Raw genomic sequence first — 13,322 nt, 5'->3', positions numbered from 1 at the left:
CTTTAATCAAGAAATATTTTGATCCAGGTGTGGTGGCACACATCTGTAATCCCAGTGACTTGGGAGGCTGAGGCAAGAAGATCACAAGTTTGAGGTCAGCCTCAGCAGGCCCTAAGCAATTTAGTGAGGCCCTGTCTCAAAAAAAAAAAAAAATGTGTCTATCTATGTATGTGTATATCTATATAAATAGATACAGATACATATAGATAGTGCAGATAGCCTTTAATTTTTTTTAAGAATTTTTTAATATTTATATTTTAGTTTTCAGTGGACACAACATCTTTATTTTATTTTTATGTGGTGCTGAGGATCGAACCAGGTGAGCGTGCTACCGCTTGAGCCACATCCCCAGCCCATAGCCTTTAATTTTAAAGAATACAGTAAGAGTTTATTATCAATATTTTAAACCTCCTCCAGCATTCTTAAATAACATAGGGCTTTGATTTTCTTTGAGTAGACACATATTGGACTAAAATCAGTAATTTCAAATGTGAGGGAAAAAAAAGTATTGAAATCACAAAAGACCACATTTCTCCCCCCTTAGATATTACATTAGCATAGCCATGGTATGGCGAGTATGCGCACACAAGTTAGACAGCAATTCAGTGGTAATGGAGCTATAGTTGTAAACCCAGCTATGAAGTCAGTCTTTGTTTTCTTATTCCAGGTCAGGACTTTTGCAACAATGCTTCTTTGATCAAAGTTATCAAGCTTTAGTAGCACCAGTAAGATGAAAGAAGGGCAAAGGGGGGGGACTTATACAAAGTAAATAGAAAATGTCATTCTCTTGAAACAAAGTCTTCTTCAGAGAAATAGTTTCATTTTAAAAAAGAAAAATTTTTAAAGCTGTGTAACATTTGGGAGGCTATAAACATTTTTCTAAAGTACATTATTTACAAATGTTATGTTGGGGACAGGGCAAATGGAAAGTCTTTGACACTAATGAAAGGGCTTTACATTATTCATACTTTTCAATCATAAACAATTTGTAAACTTATGTATTCATTACTGAAACATTCAAAGACTGCAACATTTGTACAATTTGCTTTATTTAGAAATGTATTTATAAGCCATGGCCTAGTTCAATGGTTTTAATATTGTAGTATGGGCCAAAGTTATAAGGAAGAGGTTGGAAGAATTTCTGCTAAGAGGAAAATATGTGAAATAGCTGGGCATTTGAATACACTACCAAGACCAAAACTCAGCAAGAAAGTAGCTCAGTAGTAGAGTGCTTGCCTAACATGTATGAGACATTGGGTTTGATTCTCAGTACCACATATAAATAAATAAAGTTCATGGACAACTAAATAAATAAATAAATTACATATATGTGTGTGTGTGTGTGTGTGTGTGTGCGTGTATGATATATATGGAAAAGCAAATGCATATATATATATATATATATATATATATATATATATATGGAAAAGCAAATGCAAAGGTGACTTTTTTCAGAATATCAAACAAGTTATGGTAACTGTTATAATTGCAAATAACAGATGCGTTGGCAAAAGCTTGATTACATCTTAATGAATTTTTAAATACTTTCTTTAATGCTATTATAATTTTTAACTCGTGGTCTTTGACAGCAATAACTCTTTTTTTCTCTCTCTGTGTTAACTGACCCGCTTGTAAGGATAGTAAATGGTGCATTTAATATTAATTAGAGTAATATAGGAGAATTGAGGTCTATTTGTGTTTGCAAATAATCCCTTTGCAAACATTAATTCTTTTTTTGAAGATAAATATGGGCAGAGGAGTCAGGGTCCCTTGAGGTGTAGGGGTACCAAAACAGCTCTATCTCCATCATTCTGTTTACAAAACACACTGAAAAAACGTTCTCTGTTTCATTCAGTTAGGTTGGGAGCTGAAGCTGCTCAAATAGGACCTCATATAACATCTTTTTGAAGCACTCTTATATATTGTAGTATGATACCATTTTTCTGTTATACCCTTCCTCTAGGGCTAGGTTTTCTTAGAAGTCAACAAAGGTTAAATTTCAGGTCTCCTCACTTGCAGAGGCCTCTATAGTCTTTTCTAAAATGTAGTAATGAAACATTTTAGAATTCATCAGGTAATTGATTAAAAAAACCACTTATTTTCTAGATTTCACAATGTTTGCAGTATTTGTCATAAGGCAAATACTGAGAGACTGTAACCAAGTTCTGATGGTCTTATGTTTTGGTAAAATTTGCTGAAAACATCTCAACTGCAATTGATTTTAGAGTATTCTTTTTGCCAACTTTCCCTCTATCACAATTCTCCTCTCAGGTAGCATGGAAGTGGCCATGACTGTATTCCGGATGTGGCTCAGAGGAACTTGAGATGGGGATGTGTTTAGATTTCCTGTGGATTTAGTGGAGTACATAAGAATGGTTTGCAGTAGTGTCTGTCTATGGTTAAGCATTGCTAACTGCCCTGGTGAAGCAATGACATCCAATGACTATTATGTACAATAAATCACTGTGCTGAAATTTTGGCATAAATGTGTCCCCATGTTGCCCAGCAATAACAGTACCACATAGTAGGTAGTAAAGGAGAAGCAGTTTATATCTTTTCTAGATTCTAATAAAAGACAAATATACATGAAATATGTTAGAGGATTGTGTGCATTTCTGTAATCTCTTTGGAGAATACTAGAAAATCATTTGCATTTGAGGAGGTAATTAAAAACCTTATAAACTAAAAATGTAGGAACAAAACATTTTAGGGTATATCAGTTAATTGATTAAAAACACTTTTATTTTCTAAATTTTGTAAGGCTGTGGTATTTGTTATTCAAATTTGTAATTTTGTGATTCTTATTCTTATTCTAAATAAATATTCTTTGTATAAAATTTAATATTTATAATTCTGTGTTTAATATTTTGTGCCAATTTCACTGGACTAAGGGAAGGCCACATATCTGGTAAATCATTATTTCTGGATGAATCTGTGAGGGTGGTTTAGGACACAATTAGCTCATTTGAATTATTTCTCTCATACAAACCTCAGTTCTCTAATCCATAAAATAAGGATAATACTACCCATTTTGTTGTGTTATCATGAGAATTAAATGACAATATATCTAAAGTACCTGTTCAAGTACCTGGCACATAGGCATTTTAATAAAAATTTAAAATTCCTTATTCTAGAATGTACAATTCAGTTCTATTTCCTGAAATAGCCTTCTAATATGCTACTAATTCTAACATTTTTCCTACTCTCTTCACAGAAAATTTTAAGCAGTAAGTACAACATATGTAGGAAGTTCATTTCTTTTTCTGTCAAGACATGGAACTATCTGTACAAGGTGTGAAAATATGTCATCTTTCATTTTGAACAAAAATTAACAAAGTGTTGTAGACAAACTAAGAAGTGGAATGGGATAATAAAATTGATATACTTTGGATCCTGAATGTCCCCCAAAGGCTGCTCTGTTCAAGGCTTGGTCCTCATCCCCTGATGTTATCAGAGAGCAGTAGAACTTTTAGAAAAGGGGTCCTAGGGTCATTGGGGGGTATCCTGGAGGGGTACATTGGGACCCAGACCCTCCTCTTCCTATTTGCTTCCCAGCTACCACAAGGTGAGCAGCTTCCTCTGCCTCCTGCCTCTGCCATGCTGTACAGTCTTTTCATAGCCCCAAAGACAATGGGCCAACAAACTACGGATTGAAACCTCCAAAACTGTAGGCCATACAAGCTTTTCCTTTTTTAAAGTTGTTTATCTCAGGTATTTTGTCCCCATAATGTAAAGTTAACTAACACACAAATTTAGGGATTTTCATTAAAAGCTACAGGCTGTTCACACACAAAATATGGGGTTGCACTCGAGTTTATGTGCTACTTCAAAGTCAGAATAACAGTTCTGGTGTTCATCCATTTACTGACTCCTATGCTTCAAAGGTATTTGAGCATAGTAGATTAGGAAAATGTAAAAACAGATGACAGGATTAGAAATATCTCAGAAGTCAACAAAAGGTCCAGGTGTCTCTCAGGCATGTGTGACACTTCACAGCATTGATGTATGGACAAGAAGGATGGAGCACGATCAGAAGTTTCCATAATAAATAGCAAATTGGAAGCATAAACTGCAGGAAAAAGATTTGAAGGTACAAGAGGCTCTATATTAAGGAAAAACCCCACAGTGGTTAAAATGGCACAAAATCACCTGTGATTTTCTAGTGTCCTATCCATTAGTGACCATGTAAGTAGGCTTAGTTATTTATCCTTATACTGGAAGGGGCTATAAAACCTATAAACCTATTGGGAATCAAAAAGCCCCACATAGAAGTAGTTCAATGGTCAATTAGGCTCAGAAAATCTAATCACTGGTACCTGAGCCTTTCACCTGAGGTCTTTGCTGGATGTAGCTATGTTTCCTTTCCTTGCTAGTGGATTAAATGCCATCTGAATTTCCTAAGACATTTGATTCTGAATTCTTTGGTATTAGACTCCAGAGCAACATGCTCATTACATACTAACCAAATAAAACAGAGGAATTCTAACTGATCCATCAGTACCCTTTCTTTTTTCCAAAGATATCTGAACTGTGCATCTGCCTACTGGATTAGAATCTTCAGGCTAGTAAATATTCAATCTTCTGTTTGATGATGCAGAAACCATATGGTACAACATTTTCCAAGAAGGGGGTCACATGCCCCTGCACTCTGTAAAAGATCATCCCTTTTTCCTTTCTTTACCTCTCATTTATAGAAAATCCATTTTCATTATTATATCACAATCCCACAATGAAATTATCTCCATCAGTCATGATTATCTCCTCTGGAACCTCCCAAAATGTATTCTTATCTTTATTCACAAGTTAGCCCTACAATTCTTATAAAACATACACATAGCCTGAGTTAGGAGGATTGCAAGTTCAAGGCCAATCTTGGCAACTTAGTAAGACCTTATACCAAAATTAAAAATGCTGGAGAAGCAACTCAGTGGTAGAACACCCCTGTGTTTAATCTCCAGTGCCACAAAAAAAAAAGAAGGAAAAAAACCAAACATACACATATCTTGAGTCTCCTCCTCATAGATTCCTAACATCCAGGATTCTTTCAAACACTTCTCTCACTATCTCAGGATAGAATTCATTACACCCCTTCCCTGCCTCCCATTCATCCATTCTACAAACGTGCATTCAGTGCCTCCTATCTGACAGACACTTTACTAGTCATGTGAAACCTATTGGGAATCAAATAGCCCCACAAATGGGGCAGAACTGCTACCAGGATAAATAAAACAGGAGAATTTGCTGTCTGAATAACAGAATGGATGGTGGCAGTGCCAATTTCTTAGAAAGGATAGGGAAAGTCATGAGGTTGAGTGATGGTGACCAAAGGCCATTAATCTTCATGCAAGTTCTCAATTATAACTCTTAGGCACTTTCTAGGTTATGGGGAAAGCCATTGGTAACTTTTTTTAGTAAATATATAGCTTTCCACCCACCTTTCAGGTAGAGGAGTCTTATAATTACCATGATAAAATAGTTCAACTTTTAATGTCATATTTAATAGTGAGAAATATTAAGGTTCAGCTTCATATTATCACAGCAATTTAACTGTCAATGTTACCTATATATAATTACAGAAATTCATCTACAAAGGTGGTGTAAAATCTCTACTCTATCTTAAATTCTACAAAGATAATCTTTTACTCCCACTCCTGAAAAATTAAAGCTTTTTCTCTACCCAGGCACAAGGACACAGGGAAAACACTTTTGGTTTCCCCTCAGATGTCATTCAAACGGACTGATTATGATTATTATTATTTCTTTCTACAATCCTGGTAATGTTGGGCCTCATGTAAGCTAGGCAAGGACTCTACCACTGAGCTAGATCCCCAGATCTCTTAACCTTTTTTTTAAAGACTTAAAATTAAATAACTTCAATATACTCTCAATCTATAACCAACTAATTTACCTTAAGGAGCTAAAAACTCTTAATACTAAAATTATATACATTCCACTAGGCCAACCTCTAGTGGAATGTATATAATTTTACCTAGTCAGGCAGAGCCTCCATTAGTAACCTCTAACCATTTTAATAGCATTCCAAGTTTCAACACAGGTTTTTTTGAGGGAGGGGTATGGTTTATAGTGTCCTTGGTTTTATAGTGTTATTCAGATCAGGGATAAGATAAGAACAAGAATGAAGAACTACGTTTCTAAAGTTCAAATTAAATTCAAATATTTATTTAACATCCCAACTTTGGTTAGTATTCTCTAAGAAACAAAGCAGGAAATAAAAATCCAGTGATCCTGTTTATATTAGAAACATTTTCTCAAGCTTCATTGAAGAGAAACTTCAGAACAATCTTCAAAACAAAATTTGATTCTGCTCTATAATTAAAATGTAGCTATGGTGCATGTCCCCTTAAAATGAGGAGCTCGCTCTCCTCATTTTATTGTTTCACTGTTAAATAGGCAAAACTTGTCAAGTTAACTCTTAAAAGGCATTTGTTACTCAGAAAGAAGTCTTTCTATTTAAGAGAGCAAGGCACTATTAGCACTGATCATCTTGAATTCTTCTCTATTAAATTAAGTGGCCTGTGTTTCTGACCCCTCCTCTGCTTTCCTCTTACAGGGACATGTAGAGGGAGAGATTTGGATTGGTAAGGCTGCTGAAGTACAGTACAAGTTGAAAGACAAGCCTCAAAAGCAGGTTGTTCTATGTCTCAGCTTTTTATCAGAGGAGATTAATTGTGTTTATAAGTTGACCTGAAGCATCACCTACTCTCTGGACCCAGCCAGTAGAGTCATTTTGTCTTTGCTTGCTAGCACGTGACCCTTTTCTATAGCTCTGCTCAGGGACTCCAATACATATTAGGAGGAGCACTGAACTAGGAGTCAAGGGAAGCAAATTCTAATCCCAGCACTGACACAAATAAACTGTGCAAACTTGAGCACATCTCTGAGCCTCTGAACCAAGTTCCACATCTCAAAAATAAATTTCTCTAGCTATGCATGGTGGTGTTTGCCTAGAATCCCAGTGACTTAGGAGACTGAGGCAGGAGGATACCAAGTTCCAGGCCAACCTCAGCAACTTAGTGAGACTCAGTCTCAAAAATAAAAAATAAAAAGGATTGGGAAATATAGCTCAGTGATAGAACACCCCTGGGTTCAATTCACACTATAAATTAATTAATTTTAAAAATAAATTTCTCTAGATCTCACACACCTCTGCTTACTAAGTTTAACAACCTTTCTCTGCCTGAGAGCATCTTAGCTCCTTGAAAATCCCTAACCCCACACTTTCTCTAATAATTATGAAGTCCTCTTCAATCATAAATTACGTAAATATATTTCCCATGTGCCAGATTTATACTTGGGATGGGGGCTAACATAGCAAATGAAAAGAATCATGTTCCCTCCCTGCATTGGAATGAAATAAGATTTTCATTTGAGAGAATTCTGACTGCTATAAGGAACATGAATTGAAGGGTAACAAGATTGAATGAGGGCCAGGCTTGGTGGCAAATGCCTGTAATCCCAGCAGCTTGAGAAGCTGAGGCAGGAGGATAGGAAGTTTAAAGCCAGCCTCAGAAAAAGTGAAGCACCAAGCAACTCAGTGAGACCCTGACTCTAAATAAAATACAAAATAGGGCTGGGTTCTGGCTCAGTCGGTTGAGTGCCCCTGAGTTCAATTCCTGGAAACCGCCCGCCCAAAAAAAAAGATTGAATGAGGTACATGAATTGGATTGCTATTGTAATCCAAGCAAGAGAGCATGGTGTCACAGGGTCTGTAAGGTGAAGATGGAGAAGTCAATAATTATTTCAGAAGTAAAATTGACAAGTTTTATGAAAGTATTGGGAGAGGGAGGAGTGAGAGAGAAAGGGAAGTATCAAGGTGACTCCTAGTTTTCTGGTTTAAGATTTTGTGTTGATTGATAAGAGGAACCTAAGAAGGAACAGGTTTGTGGATGAGGAGCAGGTGAATATAACAATGACCATGACTTGTGGACTCTCTTGGCCTAGTCAAGAAGTAGGCAAAGGCAAGAAAAATGTGTCAAAGGCAATCCACTATGCACCCTCTGCACTTGGTACAGATCCCTCTTTACCAGCCTTTTCAAGGCTCCTAGGTGACACTGAGGGAATAAAAACAAGATACCAGTCAGTGTCATTCATGCATGCATGGATGGATACATGTATGTTCACATGTAACCAGATGATATACCAGATTATAATAAGGGGGCTTATTTGAAGCAAACAAAATGACTTGAAAAAGGAAGGGCTGTACTTCACTCTTTCCAGCAGAACCAGAGAAAGCTTTTTCATTAAACTCATGTAATCTATATCTTGAAGGATTTAGAGGACATCTCCAGGTGGGCAAATCATAAATAGAGAAGAGAATTCTAGCCTAGGAGGAGGAGTGCATTTGAATGCATACAGGTGAAGAAGCAGATGGTGTGTCTGGGATAATATTCTCCAAGTGTGTGGAATACAGCACTTTTGGTACCTAATAGTGCTAAGTGGGGTGTAGGAGAAGATTTTAGGTAGCTTACAGAAACCTGCAATCAGTAACAAGCACTCAATGGGGTTGTGAAAATTGTCTGCCTTTGAATTCCCTTCCATCCTCATTCAGGAGAGCTTCTTAGCTGGCTACCAAGAAAGCTCTAAAGGCTTCTCTTTCTCAGGGTGGGGGGAGGGAGGTGCTGGGGACCAAACATAGGGCCTCACATATACTAAGCATGCACTAGCCCTGAGCTACACCCCAGCCCTATATACCACTCTTAAAATCTAATCTTCCTTTTTAACAAATGATCAGATTTTTATGCTCAAAGATTTTATAGGTAATAGTATCTAATTAGAATTTTATATTATTTTGTTTTATTACATTTATTCTTATATTTATGACAAATGACATTATACTTACAGTAATAAATTTTTCTAAACAAATAGGTTTAATTATGAGTAATTTAAGTTTAAATATAGAAAAATATTAAGGAGTTAATCATACAGATAGTAAACACGGTCATGATTATGACAGGTGTATGTGAATACCTAAAGTCTTAGAAATAACTTTCTAAGAGAAAGGGCAGTGGCTTAATATGTTAATATCACTAGATTATTAAGGGATTGAGCATGGTAAAATATATAAACTTGAAAGTTGCAGGTAAAATCTCCTATCTTCCTTTGATACTTTGTCGCTGGGTGACCTTGGGCAAGATGCTTAAGTCCTTCAAGTCTCAATCCCCTTACCTTTCTCATGAGAAACTGTTTTACAGGAATGTAAGGATCAGAGGCAATGAATATGCAGGTCATAAAATTGAAGACACTATTAGCCTTTATAACTTTCCAACAAGGTTTCCAAGTTTAGCCCAAATTGACTCTGACCTAATTTCTCTTAATTCTGCAAGACATTAGATTTGCAGAGATATAATTGACTTTAGAAAGGAATCAAATATGTTATTTTCTTTATTTCTCTATTAACTTATATAGCAAGAATTCATCCTAATATTGATCAAATCATTTTTCTTGTGTATGTGTATGAATACATAACAAATCCCACCATTATGTACAACTATAGTGGACCAATTTAAAAATATAGAAAAACAAAACAAATGAGAAAAAAAAAAAAAACAGCCTGATACTTGTTCCCAGGTCATTCCAAATGGGAGGGGGACCACATACTCACTCCAAATGAGAGGTTTCCATGTTAAGTCCTAATGTTCTTTAGAGGGCATTTTGTAGCACTTTTAAAATAAACTTTTTTTAAAACCCACAGAACTATATAAGCAACAAAGATGCATCTCTAAAAACATATAATATTGAGAAAAGAAGGGAATCACTTAATCTACACTCCACAGCTTCAGCCCCATCCAGCCACCTTTCCTCCTTCTTGAAGAAACCTGTGCACATTGCTAGTGTGGCAAACAAAAACTCAGGGCATCACCACAAGGTTCTCTGAATTTTCACTTCAAAACCAAGTGCATGCTGAGACCTGGGAATCAAAAGATTTTCTCATTAAGTGTGAGAAAGACTAAGAGGTAAAGTGGCCCAGCCTAGCTCCCTTAATAAAAAGAGTCCGACTTTTCGGCCCTTGCAAAATCATTAAAGTAGGGGCATAAAAGCAGTTTCCTCTCACACAGTAGTAATGATTTTCATTTTCCAAATTAGGCATTGACATTTTGGGAAACCTGTCATTAAAGGATTTTCTGCCTGCTGCCTTTGCTTTCATTTCCTGGAAGTGTTTTATTAAGTGGGTCATCTCATATCACAAAGGAGGACAAATACAGGCCACTGGTAATATCCCTTGCACAGTTTTGCAGTTCTAGTTATAAGCACAACGGATAAGCAGTTTAATGACTCTTTCAGTCTTCAGTGTGGTGATAATTTGTCCTGTACATTTGTATTCCCCTGCCACATTTCTTCCTAAAGGAACCACCAGATTTAAATGGGTCAGCTATTGTTATTTCTTCTAACAATTCTGAACAAGTATAAAAACAGTTTTTTAGAAATGCCCTTATCCTAAATTGTAAGGGATGGAATCACATACATTTTGGGAAGCAAAATGAATAAATGATTCTAAACAAGAAGTGATCAGACATTTTAAACAATTTTAAGTGCTTAAATACCCACATATAAGAAATTATAGTTTTTGATTGGCACAAATACATATAGGAAGACAAGTGTACTTCTAGGTCCTGTTAATTACTTTTCTGGGATATTAATAGTTTAAAAATTTGTATTTGAGGCACTGGAAAATGATCAAATAATCAAAATTTTAACTCTGATACAGTAGTTTAGCCTAGGTATTCCAGAGGAAGCAAAGCATATGGTTTCGTTACAGAATTTCAGCTTAATCTCGGTATCCAAATGTTCCAAGTTCAAATAAATCCTCACAAGCCTGCCTGCTCTTCTGATTGCCAAGTCTGAACAGCCATAAGCAGGATATGACCTGTGCCTATAAACCTACAAAGAGGAGAAACTCGATCACTAAGCTATGAAAAAGCCACACCCCAAAATAAGCACGCATTAATTTTAAAGTTAATATAAACAAAATGATACCTGATCTTCGGCTCTCTGGCTCCTCAGCATTGATAAGTATTTCCTAATTGCGTGGAAAGGATATTTTTTGAAATAGGAGAATCTTGATGGAGGCAACAGATTATCCATGGTGAGAAAATCCAGAGGGTCCTTGTCAACTCCTCCCTGTCAGCAACCATATGAAATCTAGAAACTTTACAATTCCTCAGATGCCTGAAGATTTGTTTGTAGTTCAGCCACTTCCCTGAAAAGAAAGCAGCTGTTCTCCTTGTTTCTTTCTCTTTTGGGTAGAGTTCCTGGAGAATCTAGACAGCTTAACATGAACACCATCTAGAAGCACCCAGAAATGTGATGCCCAAGGGCAACAGGAGCCAGGAGGAATTTAGAGGCTGGTCCACAGAATGCAAATTGCCTGGCAGTAGTGATATGACTGTCCTATTTCTAGAACCAGTGTTCTGTTGCAAGCTATGTTAATATTAGCTAGCTGGTGACTTTCCATGCCCAAGGACTCTCATGGGGTTTGATTGTAATTCTTCTGATAGTATTTCTAGTTTTTTTTTTTTTTTTGAGGGCAGGATGTGTGGTTTTTCCAGTTTCCTTCTAGATTTCTTATCATCATGAGCACACACTGACAACCCTCAGCTGTATCTCAACTATAAAGTGTTGATTCATTTCAGTCTTTTGTTTTGAGGGACTTCTGAAAAAAAAAATGAACAAATTAGCTCACTAAAGGAGCTCAGCACCAGTCCTGAGAATGTTTGGTTTGCACTGTGGTACATTATGCAACATACCCAGTAACCAGATACTTTACGTTAATTGAACAATAGCTGCAAACAGATTCTGTTCTGAGTTTAAAGGCTTCTCTCCTTGAATCCTTATCTCAAATCCACAGGCAGAATTTAAAAACATTAACTTTCCTCAGGCTTTATTCTGCATGTAAGGGAGAGAAGATGTAATGCATTTTCTTTCTTAGATTGCAAAGAGGAAGAAAGAAAGATAAAGAACACGACAAGAGGTCTGTGGTCTTAGGAAACATGAAATTTGAAAGTTCATTTTCTCAGTTCTCTATGGAGGTCACAGGGTTTCTAAGCCAAGTCCTCAAATAGACTTCACTCTTTTATCATCCTTTTAAACTTTGCAGTAGCTGTTTCATTTGATGGTAACATTTGGCCACTTCTGAGAAGGGCTGTCATATAAAGACCAGCTTGGACATTGACCCCAAAATCATGCAGCCTGGAGATTTGCTTTGGGGGTGAAAAGAGTAAATTGGTCTTTCCCTCCTCAGAGAGAGCAGTTGTTGGGGTACAGCAGGGGGGCAGGCAGAGCTAGGAAACCCATGATGCAGCCTGAGCTGTCCCCCAGGATGGGCTGGATGAGCCACTTGCCTTTAGGGAACACACCTGATGGCCTGAAACGGGCTGTGCCACAAGCAACCCAGGCCATCTGTCAGGCTGGTCTCAGGCCTACTGGCAAGATGGTCTTCCAGACTCACCAGGGCCAGCTTGGCAATTCCAAGAAGGCATTCATATGTTGCTGGGGCTGGCTCCCAGGAGGAGGCCCTGCCCTCCCATCACCTCTCTAGGTCCACTGCCCCATGCTTACCGAGGTTCTCCCTGTCCCCTCTGACTCTAGTGAGGACAGGTGAAAAACAATGTGCCTGTGAACCACCTAAATACTGTTGGTCCGCTTCCTGCCAGTTCTTGTTCCAGAAAAATAAGACGCCTAAAAACCCAAACACCCTGGGTCATTTTGGAAAGAGAGGTGGTCCCAGGGACAGTGGGGGTAGGTGAAAGTGCCCTTCTTACTCACCCCTGAGACCCACAAGCTGCCCTTTCACTTCTCTTTTTAGAAAGCTTCAAGGATGCCTGTTTATTATGGGCAGAAGCCAGAAGACTGTCAAACACCCGTAGCATGGCTGATAATCAAAGTTTCATTTTGGAAGATTGTTTCGTGATCACCTTTTCCTGAGATGATTCCAATGATGAAGAGAGATGAGAAAGGAGGGGGGAAAAAACCAATTGATCACATCTTTAATATTGTGACATTACCAATTATCAACTGATAACAAATATAAACCATATATAATATTTATTGGGTCTTTTAGCCAGGCCACTGTGCTAAATGTACATTATCTCATATAATATTACAGCATCTTTTGGGAAACCAAGACTCAGAGAAGGTAAACAATTTTCTAATATCACACAACAACAAATGCAGAGAAGAAAGATTTCTAACCCACAAGGCATGACTGCATTCCCAACCAGTACACTGCACAGCCTCTTCACGCATACCCAGAAATGAATTCCTGAGAACCACTACTTTACTTATTAACCTGAAGGAGGAAACAC

General features: G+C 37.2%; 1 protein-coding gene across 1 annotated transcript in view; it reads right to left on the bottom strand.

Moving 5' to 3' along the window:
• The window catches only part of Atp2c1 (ATPase secretory pathway Ca2+ transporting 1), a 134,525-nt gene extending 123,208 nt beyond the window's left edge, over positions 1-11,317 (bottom strand). Inside the window, exon 1 of the mRNA XM_005327001.5 lies at positions 10,996-11,317. Within this exon, the coding sequence (XP_005327058.2) occupies positions 10,996-11,103 (108 nt within the window). The 5' untranslated portion in view covers positions 11,104-11,317. The remainder of the gene's footprint in view (positions 1-10,995) is intronic.
• Between the last annotated feature and the right edge of the window lie 2,005 nt (positions 11,318-13,322).

Source organism: Ictidomys tridecemlineatus, chromosome 3 (genome assembly GCF_052094955.1).
Source record: "Ictidomys tridecemlineatus isolate mIctTri1 chromosome 3, mIctTri1.hap1, whole genome shotgun sequence".
Taxonomy (NCBI): domain Eukaryota; kingdom Metazoa; phylum Chordata; class Mammalia; order Rodentia; family Sciuridae; genus Ictidomys; species Ictidomys tridecemlineatus.
Note: the sequence above shows the minus strand (reverse complement) of the source record. Positions and strands in the feature narration are given on the sequence as shown.